The sequence below is a fragment of the Lepidochelys olivacea genome (assembly GCF_965140295.1).
Source record: "Lepidochelys olivacea isolate rLepOli2 genome assembly, chromosome: 4".
NCBI lineage: Eukaryota > Metazoa > Chordata > Testudines > Cheloniidae > Lepidochelys > Lepidochelys olivacea.
The window spans coordinates 122,298,546-122,314,499 of NC_140414.1; the positions used below are offsets into that span (position 1 = coordinate 122,298,546).

General features: G+C 42.5%; 1 protein-coding gene across 2 annotated transcripts in view; it reads left to right on the forward strand.

Annotated features, from left to right (window-relative positions):
- The window catches only part of SLC2A9 (solute carrier family 2 member 9), a 180,167-nt gene extending 164,985 nt beyond the window's left edge, over nt 1-15,182 (forward strand). For both annotated transcript variants that reach the window (XM_084625976.1, XM_084625977.1), the window contains exon 12: nt 10,867-15,182. In XM_084625976.1, coding sequence (XP_084482102.1) covers nt 10,867-11,124 — 258 coding nt within the window. In that variant the 3' untranslated portion in view covers nt 11,125-15,182. The remainder of the gene's footprint in view (nt 1-10,866) is intronic.
- Nucleotides 15,183-15,954: the final 772 nt, after the last annotated feature.

The following is a 15,954-nucleotide window of genomic DNA, read 5'->3' on the forward strand; positions in this document are numbered from 1 at the left end:
GGGTGGGCCGCTCTCCCTGCTGGTCCATCAGTGCAGTTCCCAATGCATGCTGACTCTTGGCTACCTGGGCCCCGTCCCATTTACAGCTGGCACTGGCTGCGTGCTCCAGGCAGTGGCCGGTTACATGTTCCCTCTGCTGCCCACCCATTGGCCCTTTACGTGCTCCCCCTCTCGCTGTCCTCTCCCCACTTTGCCCCTTCACCGCCCCGCCCAGCCCCGCTGCTCCTCCAGATCCCCCCCCCCACGGGGTACATCCTGCTCGCAGTGCTGTGCAGAGAAGCAGCCCTTGGTCAGAGCGCTCAGCTCACCAGGAGCCTGGCCGGCAGGCTCCTTCCTTCCCCCACTGCCTCTGGCTGGGCTGGAGTCCTGAGAAAGCACAAGACTTTCCACACTTGCCAGGAGGAGCCAAGCCCTGTGTGTGCCAAAGCCCCGTGCAGCGCTGGCATAGGGAAGCCTCTCCGCCCCGCAACTAAGCTCTGGAATATGTGGGGGAAGTGATTTCCAGCCTGTTCCCACCCTGAACCTGCTCCACAGCAGCCACACCAGGCAGGGGCTTAGCACCCTCTCCCCCACCACCACCCTGGGTCCTGCCCCCAGGGCATCGGGGCTGCTCCATCCCTTAGGCACCCTCCCCTGCTGAGCCACCTCTCTGGCCAGGCTCCGCGGCTCAGCTGAAGGCCCTGCAGTTAGGTTCCCTGGGCCTCGGAGCACAATGCAACCTTAGGGCTTAACCCCTTCCTGCTTGGGCTGTTGCTGGCGGACAGGAGGCAGCTGGGTTATGTCAGTGGCGAGCAGCAGCCTGGAAGTGTTAGCCTCCTTTAGACACTTAGCAGGCAGGAGGGATAGGCTGCTTCCAGCCGGGGCAACGTGGGTTAAGAAGGGCTGAGCTCTGGAGAGACATAGGCCAGGTTATCTCTTCTCCTACTCCTCCTCCCCTGTGACTGGAAGCAGCTCCTGTCCCTTCCCTCCTGCACAGGGCCAAAAGGCTGCTGTTGGCCACATTCTAGTGTGAACATTGGCAGGAATCTGATGGTGGGATGTGATCCCGCATCCCCCGCCCCCCACTGCCTTGAGAAGAGGTGGTGCCAGGTACCAGGAAAGGCAGGTTTATCGCGAGGGTCCGGCCAGGCATGGAGGGCGGAGAGCACCAGGCAGGGAGGGTAAGGTCGGTCGGTCACCCCCGCCCTCCCGTGTGAGAGAGGGATATGCGGGGGGAGAGGTCACCTCACTCTGTATGGGTGGGGGTAGAGGTGTGTGTCACCTCTCCCTGTGTGAACCCTAAAGCCTTAAAGACAAGAAGGTAAATTAAAAAGAATCCAGCTATGCAGGATTTCTTTTTAACAGGGGCTCAGTCAACTTGATGTTAATTTGAACATTTGTACTGCATAGTTCTGATTGGTTGCTGTTGACCTTGCTTGAATATGAGTAATTTTACCAGGTGTCCTGTATTCAGCATAGGGAAATATTGGCACCCTAGTAAGGAGGTACATACAATAACACAGAACTCTTCACAGTGTACCTTCAGTGAGTACTCAGATCAGTGTAAGCTTTATTGAATCTGGGATTTTAGTGTGGAGGTGCTAATTTATGCTTGCTTCTTTGCCTAAGTAACATTAAAAACAGCAGTGAGCTAATCACTTTTGTCCTGGAGTGTTCCAAAATTATTGTGTGTTCTGTGCCTGTTTTCAAAAAGATGATTGCTCTGTCTTACCTCTCTTTAATCATGACTCTGCCATAATGTGAAAGAGTCAAAATGCAGAGCAATGGAAGAAGAAGAGGAAATGATGCCCCTTGGTGTGGTGACCTACACAGCAATGCCTTAGGTGGCAATTGCACCCCCTTCAGTCTAAGTAAGTGGCACCATTTAACTCTTAGAATACCAGTAATGGTTCCCTTCCAACTCTTCCTCTCCCAGTTAAATGAGACTTCCACCCCAGCTGCCAAAACTGAGAGCCAGAACCTAACCTTTGCAACCCTGCAGAGACCAGTTGCTTCTTCACTGTCTCATCTGCAAGTTTCCGTGTCAGTTCCTCTTCACACTTGCCTCCTCACATAACCTGTTCCTCTCCTGCCTGAGCATCAGGCAGGAGTAGCCTGTTAGGTGCAGGCCTGGAGATGGAGGAAGGGGATTCCTGAAGCAGGGAGGCAAGGCAGAACTCTTCAGTCAGACAAGTCTTAAGCCATAGGCTGGAAACTAGCCTGAGAATATCACACTGTACTTTACCATGGAAAGTAAATGGAAAAACTGATAGTTTAGATAATGAGGATATATGTCATTTCTAATACAAACTCAGGAAGAATGAGGTTTTTGCTATAAGTGCATAGGAAATTGGTGGACCAAAAATGAAGTTTCATTAGTTTGGGCCAGTTAGTGAGTGGGAGGAGCCTTCCTTCCACCTTTCAGGGTCTGAGTACATCCCCTATCCTCGGTGATGGCTGTGATTTTCCTTCCTCTCCCCCCACCCCCTCCCCCGGCCTTCTCTTTCCCTGGAGACTCAAACCATCCCAAAAGGGACAAGGAGGAGGCAGACACATTGTTTCCCAGCGCCATCCCTTGCAGCAAGGCCGAGGCAGTGGCGGGGGCAGGGCAATAAGTTGCATGATTTTTGTGTAGTGGTTTGAATACATAAAGACCTAGGTAAGGGCTCAGTCTGCAAGGTCTTGAAGGCTAAGACATTTTGATTAAAAACAAAAATCATTGGAGCGGAAATAACTGGCTTGCCGATATGGCTGCATGAGTCGGAATGCTGGCGTATGAGAAACGTGGTACGTGTTGATTTCTTTCAGTTTTAAGGATGGTGTTCACTGCAGTGTCTTTTTTTAAAAATCTGCTTCGTTCATCATAGTCCAGCTGGATCTGTGCACAGTAAGAACTGCCTGTGCCATGAAGTGCTGCTCATTCTGTTCTGCCTGCTATTAAGATGCAATGAGGCTTGATATGTGTTTTAATTTTCCCCCGTTTCCCTTGTGTATCTTCATTTCTCCTGGTGAAGTGGCACTTCCACATCATTATACATTTCATTAGCACCCTGCATGCACCTCCATATTGTTTCTGCCTCATTTTTCTACACTCAAGAGTCCCCTTTTTAGTTCCTGAGATTCACTTACCCAGTAGGGTTCCTTTTGATTATTTCCACCAATGTGTAATGATACATTTTAAATTTTTTTAAATTATGCTGCACAATAATTTGAATAATGGGGAGTACTGACAAAAAAGTGAGTAACAAGGCTTCCCTATCCATTGGTATTATCTTAATCGAGTTATTTTATGCTTTTATAAGTGTATTTGGTGTTTTAAAATAATTATGTCTGTAGTTAGAGAAATGACTATCTTTTACCAAAATAATCAGCATTTCTTTTCACTTTCTCATGGGAAGGTTAGACAAGGAAAAGCTCATTAGGGCTATTTCTACTACAAGTACAGAATTAAATGCTGCATCATGTATTAAGGGGGAAATATGAAATGAATGGGAGTTAGGCATCTAACTGCAATTTATGCCTTTCAGAATCTCCTCCCCATTCCTCCTGGAATATTGCATACAGGTCTGGTATCCACATTTTTTAAAGGATATTCAAAATTGGAGTGGGTACAGAAAAGAACAACAAAATGCCTTGCCCTGGAGAAATTGCCTTATCGTGAGAGACTTAAAGAGCTCAGTTTGTTTAATTTATCAAAAAGAAGACTGGAGGGTGACTGGGGAGAAAATACTGGGTACTAGTGGGCTATTTAGTCTAGTGGAGAAAGGCAGGACAGGACCCAATGACTGGAACCCAAAGCCAGCCAAATTTCAAATTAGAAATTAGGCAAAATGTTTAGCAGTGAGATGATTAACCACTGGAACAAACAACAGCGGGAAGTAGTGAATTCTCCATCTCATGATGTCTTCAAATCAAGACTGGGTGACTTTCTTACTATCCGTTTTAAACCTCCTGCACCTACCGCTTTCCTGCTGCCTAAAGTAGATGCAAGGAGTCATATGGGGTTTCTTCAACAATGCATTCATCTCAGTTGGTGGCTGATTCTGAAACATATTGTCACAAATTTAAATGTCGTCATGAGTAAATATTTCACTGCTGATCGTTTTAATAAAAACATCCGATCAGCGTGCTTATCAGTTCTCATCACATATCCTCTCATGTGCCAGAAACTCCAATTCATCCCTAGTCAATGCTCATGACCTCTAAGTTGCCCCCATGGCAATTTCTAAAATGCAGGCATGCAATGTCAAAATCTGTGACATTACTCTGAAAACTGCAAATTTAGGAGCAAACTAAAATGCATTGATGATGATATTCACTTTCATATTTAATTCAGTAAATTCAGGAGCTGATACAGAATGTCTAATGTATTCCACTGGGTGTTTCAGAAAACAAAGGGCCTCGCTAAAAAATTTAATCAGAAAAATAAGAATGATAATTGGGAATTGATTAAGAACACCCAAAATCCACAATCAAGGAAGAAGGTCATATTGCTTAGAAATCTAACTTGGGTTAGCAGGGAAGTGAAGGGAGCTTTATTTATATTTTTTAATATTATATATAACAAAAGGAAGGGAGATAGTAATGAACATAAAAATCAGAAGCTAGGAATTCTAGAAAATTGAGAAGGGAAGCAAAGGGACAGAAGGAGATAAATCTCAAAATGTAATTGTAAATGGGGAATCATGATTGAGTGGTTATGTTTCTAGTTGGGTCCGATGGGGATCAGTTCTTGGCTTATCTTATTTAACATTTGTATCAGTGACCTGGATGAAAACATAAAATCATTACTGATACAGTTTTCAGGTGACGCTAAAATTTAGGGAGTGGTAAGTAATGAAGATGGCAGATTACTGATACAGAGTGGTCTGGATCTGTTGGTAAGCTCGGTTCAAGCAAACAATAGACATTTTTAATATGTCTAATTGTACATGTATGCATCTAGGAATAAAGAATGAAGATCATACTTACAGGATGGGGGACTTTGTGGAAAGCAGTGACTTAGAAAAAGACTTGTGGGTTGTGATGAATAATCAGAGGAACATAAGCTTCAAGTGTGACACTGTGGCTAAAAGAGCTAATGTGATTCTGGGAATGCATAACCTGGGGAATCTCAAATAGGTTATTTTATGCCTGTATTTGGCACTGGTGCAGTTACGTCTGTATACTGCGTCCAGTTCCAGTGTCCACAATTCAAGAAGGATATTGATAAATTGGAGAGGATTCAGAGATGAGCCACAAGAATGATTAAGGATTAGAAAGCATGCGTTATAATTAAGGCTACATTTTAGTCATGGGTATTTTTAGTCATGGACAGGTCACGGGCAGTAAACCTGTCCATTACTTGTACTATATACTACTAACTAAAACTTGGGCCGGGGTCTGTGGGTGCTGGGAAGGGTGGCCTGAGACGAAGCTGGGAGTGGACCCCTGCTGATGGGGTGGGGGGGTTGCAAGTGTCAGCCTAGGACCCCCGCTGGTGCCAGGGGTGCAGGGGGCCGCATGGCCCAGGACCCCCACTGGTGCTGGGGCCAGGCAGTGGCACGCAACCCGGGACCCCTGCTAGTGCTAGGGGAAGAGGGTTGCCAGGGCTGGCAGACTCCCTACCCAGCTCCGCACATCTCTCAAGAAGCGGCCGGCATGTCCCTGCAGCTCCTAGAGGGAGGGAAGCTCCAAGCGCTGCCCCTGTTATGAGCACCCGCTCTGCAGCTCCCATTGGCCGGGAACCGCAGCCAATGGGAGCTGTGGGATGGTGCCTGCAGGCAGGGGCAGCGCTCAGAGCCCCTTGACCCCTCTGCCTAGGAGGAGCTGCAGGGATATGCCGGCCACTTGCAGGGAGTGCCCCTCAAGGTAAGCACCTTCCCGCACCCCAAACCCCTGCCCCGGCCCTGAGCCCCCTCTCACACCCAAACTGCTGCTGGCCCAGGGGCTGCCTGCCACACTGGCCGATGCGAAAGTCAGGTAATCTGTGACTTCCATGACCTCTGACAGACATGCAGCCTTACTTATACAGTAATGATAGACTCAGTGAGCTCAATCTATTTAGCTTAAAAGGAAAAGGTTAAGGGCTACCTTGATCAGTTTATCAGTACCTACATGGGGAACAAATATTTGATAGTGGTATCTTCAGTCTTGTAGAGAAAGGTATAATGTTGGAAGGTATAATGTTCCAATGGCTGGAAGTTTAAGCTAGACAAAATCAGACTAGAAATAAGTTGTAGATTTTTAACAGAGTAATTAACAATTGAAACAGTTTACCAAGTATCATGATAGATTCTCCATCACTGGCTATTTTAAAATCAAGATTGGATGTTTTTCTAAAAGAGATGCTCTTGGAATCATAGTGGGGAAGTTCTAAGGCCTATGTTATACAGGAGGTTAGATTAGATGATCAGAGTGGTCTGTTTTGGTCTTGGAGTCTATGAATCTATGAATTTAAATATCAGTTGTTGCAGAGTACATGGGCTCTTGATTAAATGTCATTAATTTTGCCCCTGTAAATAAACAGCAGATTAGGAAAATGAAGAGAAGGGCAACAGTTCCCAGGTAAAATTCCCCAAACAAGTAACGGGGTAATCCGATAATAATTATGAAACACTGCCGCTATTCTAGAGATGGCAAATCAGGTACAAATAAAAAAAATACTCAATACATTTTAGTTTGGTTTTGGATTAAATTTCCATAGAGAATAATCTCAAAAAGGTTCACAGTTCAGTTAAAAAACATCAGGTCAACATCAGAGCAAGATAATTAAGGTTTCTTTTTCCAAATGAGAAGATTTTAAAAGGCCTGTTTCAAAAGCTCAGGTTTCTTCAACACCTCTCCAGAATGAATTCATTCACTCATTCTCTTCTCTGTTTCTGAGAATACCTCCTGCCAACTGGTAGTTTAATCCTCTTTACAATTATCACACCATCACTTAGTAACTGAGCCCTACAGCAAGATGGACTGAATAAGGAATCAGTTGACACATTATTAAATGATCCAGCAAGGGACATTCTTCCAGGCTATGGTACTTACAGAATGTAAACAGGTGTAGATTTTTCCTCTTTTTAACAGCTTTTGAAAGCTTTAAGTTTAAAAAAATCTTTCAGCATATACAGAAATCATAGCAACATTTATTTTAATACTAGATCTTTTTTCAACTCATTTCACTTTTCTTGATTTGAAAATGAGCTCTCTAATACTTGCTCCATGTGGGTGGATGCTGCAATTTGAAAGAAATGACTTTTGATAAGGGCAAAAATCAATACTCAGTGTCTTTCAGCGTTTGCTTGGGTGTGGAGGGAAGATAATGCCTGTACTTTGTCTCTGCACACAATAATAACCCTACGCAGGCTTGGAACATTTTTGTATCTTTTATCCTGTTGAGAGGGTCCATTGACTGCACTGCATTTACATCGAAATGGAGTACCTGTCTTTAAAAAGGGGAACAAAGAGGACCTGGGGAATAAAGCCTAACTTTGATACCTGGAAAGATACTAGAACTAATTATTAAACAATCAGTTTGTAAGTACCTAGAGGATAATGGGGGGAAGCTGTAGCCATGATATATCTTGATTTTTAGTAAGGCTTTTGATGCATTCCCATGGGACATTTTTATACACGAACTAGGGAAATGTAGTCTAGATGAAATAACTTTAAGGTGTGTGCTAAACTGATTGGAAAACTGTACTCAAAGAGTTGTCAATGGTTTGCTGACATATCTAGTGAGGTCCCACAGAGGTCAGTCCTTGGTCTGGTACTAGTCTATATTTTCATTAATGACTTAGATAATGGTAAGAGTGGAGAGTCCACTTCTAAATTTGCAGATGAGGCCAAGCTGAGAGTGGTTGCTAGTACTCTGGAGGATAGCGTTAGAATTTAAAATAATCTTGACAAATTGGAAAACTGATCTGAATTCAACAAGATGAAGTTCAATAAAGGCAATTACGAAGTACTACACTCTGGAAGATAAAAATCAAATGCAAATCTACTAAAAGCTGAAAACTCACATTCAAAATTACAGTTCTCAAGATGACAGGATAACTTATGGAGACATTGTGAAGTTATTTTTCATAGCTATTAAATCCATTTGTTTCTGTCTGTTCATAAGCTTGAAAGCCAGATCTGCGTCCTTACCTCATTTCATGTGTACATGCTCTTATTATTGCTTGGTTTTTCAGGAGCATTGGGCTGCTGCATTTAGGGGGCCTTAGTCAGTATATCAGAGGATGTGCTTTCTTTGCATTTCAAAAGTGAATAAAAGGGCAGAGCCAGATTAATTATCCCTGGAAACATTGTGACTAGCCAAATTGGTAATTCAGCCAGAATATTAAAAATGACAGGGTAAGAAATCTCTTTTATTGGACTTAGCCTTCACCAGAGAGTGTTTTGTTTTGCATCAGTTGTGACACCTAGTATTTAGGTGATGGTAACTGAATGGGACATGTAAAATAATGTTAGGCATAGTACAAACACATGCCCCACACCCCAAAGAGCTTGCATTCTAGAATGTAGATGTGGGACAACAAAGAGGGGAGGAATATACTATAAGGTTGGGGAAAGTCAGGGTTTCATAAAGATTGTGTGAAATTATCATCAGTTCCTGTACACTTAATGACCAATTGTAACTGTGTATATGTGTGTGTGTATATATATATATATATATATATATATATATATATACACACACAAATCATAGCTCAGTTCATGTAGGCTTCACAGCAGAGATGAGTGTTTCAGCGGAATTTGAATGTGGAAAGGATAGTGACTTGGGCCGAGATACACAAATGAGATTTAGGCAAAGTGACACTGAACTTCACAATGCTTAACTTTTAGGTGCATAGAAGAATCACTGGCACCACACTGTGATCCATGAGGCTTAGTTAGGCTAGGCTCTCTATACAATGAATGGGGAGGAATAGACACTGTATAATATGATCCACAAAAGCCAGCAGAGTAGGCAGGGAGCTGCTCAAGGCAGCCAATGGGAGATTCCGATGAGATGGGTGCATGCTAAACCCCACCCCTCCAAAGGAGCTAGGCACCCAAGACCAGGTGTGCAGGGAACAGTCTCTCTCTGCCCTTTATCTGCAACTGGGAACCCCCTCCTGGAGTCACTTGGCTTAGACATCTAATTCAACTCTGTTGAGAATGTGTTAGGCACCCGCCTCACTCCCCACAAAATAGCTGAAGGAGGCGCCCACCTTATAATTTTTAGCCTAGTGATTACAGCACTCACCGAGGATGTATTCAGGAGACCCAACTTTAATTCCACCCTCTCAGCGGAGGAGAAAGGATTTGAACATGGATGTCCCACCTCTCAGGAGAGTGTTCTAACCACTGAACTATGGGATATTCTGAGGCAGGGTGCCCTCTATCTCTCCTATTGAAGCTGTTCCACTGTGGCTAAATACATCACTAGGCCAGGGAAAATGAGAATGACCCTGAAGTTTGGCAACTAGGGTATTAACGGGGGAGGTGGGAGACTGAGGAGCCAGTCCCCCTGCTCCAATCAGTCTTTGTTTGTCTTCTATACAACTTGCCTTCTAGCAACCTCTGTCTTTAGAAAAGTGTGTGTGTGTGTAATGTCTAGTTCCCTTTGTATTTTTTACTCATGACTGCATGTCAGATGTCATGGAAAATATGCAATGTGTGTGTAGCTATTCTTTTATTAGGTCTGCAACCAATGCTTAGTTCTAAACTTTGCCTTGCAAATAAAAATAAATGAAAGATTTGTTGTGGGTACCATACACATCTGGTTTGAGTGTATGAAGTTACATAAAAACAGAGACGGGAGATACTTCAAAACTCCAGTTGATATCCTGGCTCCATTGAAGTCAATGACAGTTTTGCCATTGACTTCAGTGGGGGCAGAATGTCAGTCTGCATTCCCAGTTTAAAGAAACTGTACCTTGCAATATTGTGTCTCGAATACTACAGCACATTTTGAAAAATTGTTTTATAAAAACTTGGGTAGACTAACAAGGGTCATTTAACAACCAGCAGGATAGAAACACTGTCATTTTGATAATATGCAAGTCCTACAATCTAGCTAGAGTTTTCATGATAAATTATTGAAGTTAGTTATCACTTTTTGTACAGTAGAGCATTTGCAGCAGTAAAATCTGAAGCATGTAAACTTGGATTGTATTTCATATCACTGATCTTAGTTAATCCTTGCAATGCTCTCTCTTTTCTTGAGAAAGGTAGCTCTTATTGTAACATCTTTTCCTATATAATATATACCTATAACTTTAGAAACAGAGGGAAAAAAAATCTGTGTTTGACTTTATAATCTCAAAACTTTCATTCGGCTCCCTGAAGGCTGTGACAGATTCTTAATATTGTGCTAACCTAAGTACAAAGGGGTGCTACTAAAAATATTGGCCAGCATTTTCAAACCTAGATGTTGAAATCCATATTTAGGCACCTAAGTAACTGGCCTGATTTTCAGAAGTGGTGAGCAGCCTCAGGTCCCATTGAAGTCATGTGAGTGACTCCTCCATCACCTGCTTTGGAGTGCAACATGACTCAGGAGCACCTTGATTGCAATCCTGTGCTCCTCTGAGCTCCTGATCTGGCCCTTAAGTAAGGGTCCTGGAGAAGGTTGGAGGAAGCTCTTTGTACCCTCCCTTCCTCATGAAGTAACTGAAAAATTAGCATGTTTAAACTGGTAATGATTTGCTCTGCTGGCTTGCAATTAATGCAGCCTACTATTGTACTTTGTACTATTGTACAAAAAAATTGCTCCAGGTCTCTCAATATAAATGCAATTCACCCAGGCTGCTGTTCTGTATGTTTAATGTACTTTCTTTCAAACAATTCCCAAGAATTACTTCTAATCATAAGATTCTTGCCTCTCTAGTATCTGTAATGTTGGTTTCATTTGTTTTCTGTTCACAGGCTGGACTGCAGACATTTTGTTTCCTGGTGTTTGCTGTCATCTGCCTTGCTGGAGCTACTTATCTGTTTTTTGTCCTGCCCGAAACAAAAAATAAGACTATTAATGAAATCAGCCAGGCATTTGCCAAAAGGAATAAAGTGACTTTAGAAGGGCGGGAGATGAGCCAGTTTTCATCAGAAATGAAATCAAGTGAAGAACAAGAACATAACTTCTCTTCTACACTGGAGAATGGTGAAACTAAAAACAGAATAATCTAAGCATTCAGTGTTCTTTTTATGGAAAAAAAATACCCATGTGCTCTGCTGGTTTGGAAAGCATGTGATCATTCTAACAGTTCAGCATTTGTGTTATTAATACCCCTGTGTATGTTGGGGGCGGGAGGGTTGTTTTGTTTTTGTTTTTTAATCCAGGAGAATATGGGCATAAAGTAAATCAGTGGCAGCTGGGAAGTTGAGATGAGGTACAGTGATACCTGGTGGGAACAAGACCCAGAGTTTCCAGGAAACGTGTGGAGTGGATCATCAGGTGAATGGATGGGGAGGGGATCAGGACTAGGAGAGGGAAACTGGATTGGCAGTGGGAACTGGGTGGAGGGATCCTGAGCAAGGACTGGCTGATCAACATGCCACATGCCAGCTTGCATGGGTGGACCTATATGCTAGTGGCAGAGATTGGGTGTGAGTCAGTGGATGCGAAGAGAAGGAGAGGTAAGTTTTATTTCTCAGCTTTTCCCAATAGGCTTTTAAAATTGCACTTCAAAATGAAAGGGACAGTATCATGGTAATTTTTTCCACCTTCATTTTTAATTTTAGCTGCTTTCCTCATAAGAACCTCTCTCGCTCCCACTGTCTCCAGAAGACAAACTGCAATTTGTTTCCATAATTACTGACGTGCTTCCTCCCTCCATCCCACAAATACTAGCAAGAGTGCTAGATTGGTGGCACTGTGTTTCTGTTGTTTAAAGCAAATAACAGTGAAGCATTTGTTCTGAAAACAAAAACTCCACATATTCTGAATAGTGGGCTCCGGGGAGATAGGTACAGGAGAAGAAAAAATAATCAAACATTGAGCTGCCCAGACTATAACAATAGTATCATTTTTTAAAAGCACAAGTCCTATTTTCAAAAGTGATTTAGGAGCCAAAGTCTCACTGAAGGCCTATGGGACTAATGCTCTGAAGTGCCTAAGTTAGTTTTGAAAATGGGGCTTAGGCTCCTAAGTCTTTAGGTGCTTTTAAAAATGTTACCCAATGTCCATTTAATTTCATGATAGGAAAATAGCAGGGGTTTCTGGTTTGTGACGTTGACTCTTCCTGATTCTTAGTGTTTTTTAGGCAAGTTATGGCTCACTTTTTAATATTTTTCAATTATTTTCCTTTAATTCCTTAGGTGCTTAGATACTATAGGGATAAGCACTTTCTAAATAAAATAATAAATCCCATAATTAGCAGTCTTTGGGGATAAGTCCTCAGTGAGCATGTACAATCTCTTAGGGTGAGCCATGTTTCTCTATGAGCTATTTTGCACAATACTAAAATTGTAAATTTGACATGTATATTTTATTTTTAAAAAGTTGTTCTCAGATGTTTGCCTCGGTGAGGATTTTTTGGTTTTAACCTAATATGTTTTTAAATCATACCCTAAAATAAGTTGTTATTGCCAAATAATCTATGCTGTATGCTGCTGTTGTAGTAGCCATTTTGGATCCAGGGTATGAGAGAGACAAGGTGAGTGAGGTAATGGCTTTTATTAGACCAACTTCTGTTGCAGGGAGAGAGAGATGACCTTTCCAGTTTACATAGAGTTTGTCTTCAGGTCTGGGAAATGTACTCAGAGGGTACTGCAGTTGGTCCATGGTAGCTGACTTGGGCTCAGGCTATGGGGCTGGTTAATTGCAGTGTAGACGTTGGGCTCAGGCTGGATCCTGGTCTCTAGGGCCCTGTGAGGTGAGAGGGTCCCAGAGCTTGGACTGCAATCTGAGCTCAAACATCTACACCGCAGTTAAACAGCCTCTTAGTCCAAGCCCCGAGAGCCAGAGTCAGGTGGCACACACCAGCCACAGCTGTCTGATTGCAATGTAGACATACCCACTGTCACTGCTAAATACAAGGTGGAACAGATTGTTTAGCATAAGTAGTTAACACATATTTCAAGGGACTATTCAAGGTGAGGTGGCTAGTTACCACCTATCCAGGTATAGGGGAAGGAAAGAAGGGGGGAGGGGGAAGCAATAATCTATAGTCCCTCCTCCGTTCCTTCTCCTCCCTCCCCCAGCCCATGACTGAAGACATGTTAACTGGCTGCTTCATTTTGATTGTATTCAGCTGTGATACACTGAGCACATTTCCCAGACTGGAAGAAGAGCTCTGTGTAAACTCAAAAACTTGTGTCTCACCAGTAGAAGTTGATTCAATAAAAGATATTACCTCACCCACCTTGTTTCTCTAAATGCGATATACTGTGATTTGTATATTTTTGTACATACTGCCCATATTAACCATTACTAGAACTTAATTACCCAACGGAGCAACTTCATTGCTGGGTAACAGGAAAGAATGCTCTCGTTCTCCATACCAGATTTTACATTGGGTAGCTACTGATGTCAGTGGAGTTACTCCAATGTATAATTTGGGTAATATCATGGACAATCAGACTGTTCTGCTGCTAAAGAAAAGTGTAATGAATCAGGATTATGCCAATGGAGAATCTTTTAGGACTAATCAGATCTTTAGGGGGAAAAACTACACCAGTATGTTTCCTTAAAGAAAGTACTTGAAACTGCATAGCTCTTGTGTGCAGCCTGTGTGTGGTTTTGTTTCTTTGTTTCTTGGGTTTATTTTATTTTTTGCTACACAGGTTTTTGAAGTAAAAAAAAAAAAAAAAATCGCCAAAGCCCGTGCTGCTGGGTTGGTGAACAATACGAACATTTAAAATCTCAGTTCGAGCACAGAGGTCTTCCTTTTCCGACTGATAGAATGGTGGGAGAACTTTTACTCAACTTGAGGGGTACCTTACTTCACAAGCTAGGCTTGCTCTCAGAGTAAGGTACTACTCCACTTGAGTTAGGTTGTTATAAATGGGCTCTTAATAACAATTAAAATTAATAGTTCATGCTGCTCATCTTCTAAGCACTTGGTAGGCATTAATCCTTGATAATATTGACCTTTGATCAATTAAGACTGCATTGGCATCCTGATATATTACTGAACTTCTGAAGCAAGGTTTAACCCTTCAATAATTGAATGCAACCACCAGCAATCTCATTTTGAGCTCAGCTATGAAGGTTCTTTCAGCACCTCATTAAGACCCAAATGTTGTTCACTGCTCTCCTGCCATGCATACAAAGCATGCATAAATGAAGCTTGGACAGAGGATCAGAGAGGGGTCAGGTGAAACCTCCCTTCACAACTAAGGGGCTTTTATAGTACTAGCAACTAGGGCTCTACATCCTCTCTAGGTGAAGGTGCCGTGACATATGGCTCCATTAGCTCCTCTCTTGCCACAGCCTAGATGTGCACGCATGCACTACTGCAAAGAGAGGCATAATAGAAAAGTCTCCATGGCACATAAGGAGTGCAAAGTCCCTTTGAGTAGCCCCCGTGTCCTGTCTCCTATGAGCTGTATCACATCAGTTCTGCTGAGTTTAGGGCCTTCTGGGCTTATAGGATAGGGAGCTGTGGAGGTTAGACACCTGTTGATTTGTTCCAAATCTTTCTGTAAGAGAGCAGTACAGAGTGAAAATGTCAGCATCAGGGAATATTAGTTCAAACATTCCACTCACTGCCTAGGGGAGGTGATTATAGTATATTCAAACTTGGTTTCTGGGAACACCCAAGATTTGCATAACTCCCTCATTTCCAACCCCAGGGGTGGTTTTGAATTGTTCTCAAGTATTGCGTAGCAACATTTCCCCCCTTTTTATGGTGTTATAACTTCAACAATCAAAGGCTAGAATGTAATATGCTGACAGTTCTTCACTGGTTTTTCTATTTGGGTCTACAGACTATCTACAGCCAAACCTGTACATTTGTCAATGAATGTTCTGCTTGTGCCATGTTTGTTTCTCTAAAATCTGAATTAATGGGAAAATGCTGCACTGTGTCTTAGTTTTTAAAGCAGTATTAAAAATGGATTGTAAGTGTGTGACTACTTCATACATAGATTTCACTGATCAAAGTAGAAGAGTTAAACTAACAAGATGCTAGGATCTGTTTCATTTCTGGAAAATGTGAGATTATCCAAAGTTGAATGTAAGGTGTCATTACTCAGTTTTCAGTTGCATAACCTGAGTTTTTCATGTGATTCATTATTAAAATCTTCTATGTACAGTCAGGCCTGGATAGTCTGTTATTTTTCAAATGGAAAGAGTAGAGGTATGGCCCTCAGGATCAGAAGGGGGGGTTTAGGGAGGGGGGCCACATTCAGTATTGAACCAGCAATTGCCTCTTCAAATAGGAGATAAAATAATAAATTAACAATATTGTCTTGGCTGAATAAGAGAGAATGTGTGTGTTGTCAGGGCGTACAAAGGCAGTGATCCAGAGCAAGCAAAAAAGCATCGCTTCTGGCATTTAAAAAAAGGTGAAAACTGAGTTTGCTGCGCTAGGGAAAGAACACAAAGTGGAAGATGTCAGTAAAACTATGCAAGGATAATTCCCAAAATGGTGAAAATTGAAATACTTCCCTGTCAGATCAAACAGACAATGTTCTGTGGTATGCTAGGACAACATTCCGAGAAGGGAAATAGGGCAGATTGCCTGTTGCCATGTAAGTTGCCAATTGCCGCGGTAAAGAGGGAAAAAAAGTTATTCTCCCCCCTTAAAGGCCAGTCAAGAAATGTGCCATGCTCATCACCTCCTATCTGTTCCACCTTTGCCCAAATTTATACATTTTTCATGTTGGTTTTGAAAGTGGGAAGATGATTAATAGCTACCTAGAGGAAACAAGTGAAAGAGTATAGAAGTGGATAAATGAATTCCTTTGTAGGCTTTAGAGTAGCAGCCGTGTTAGTCTGTATTCACGAAAATAAAAGGAGTACTTGTGGCACCTTAGAAACTAGCCAATTTGAGCATAAGCTTTCATGAGCTT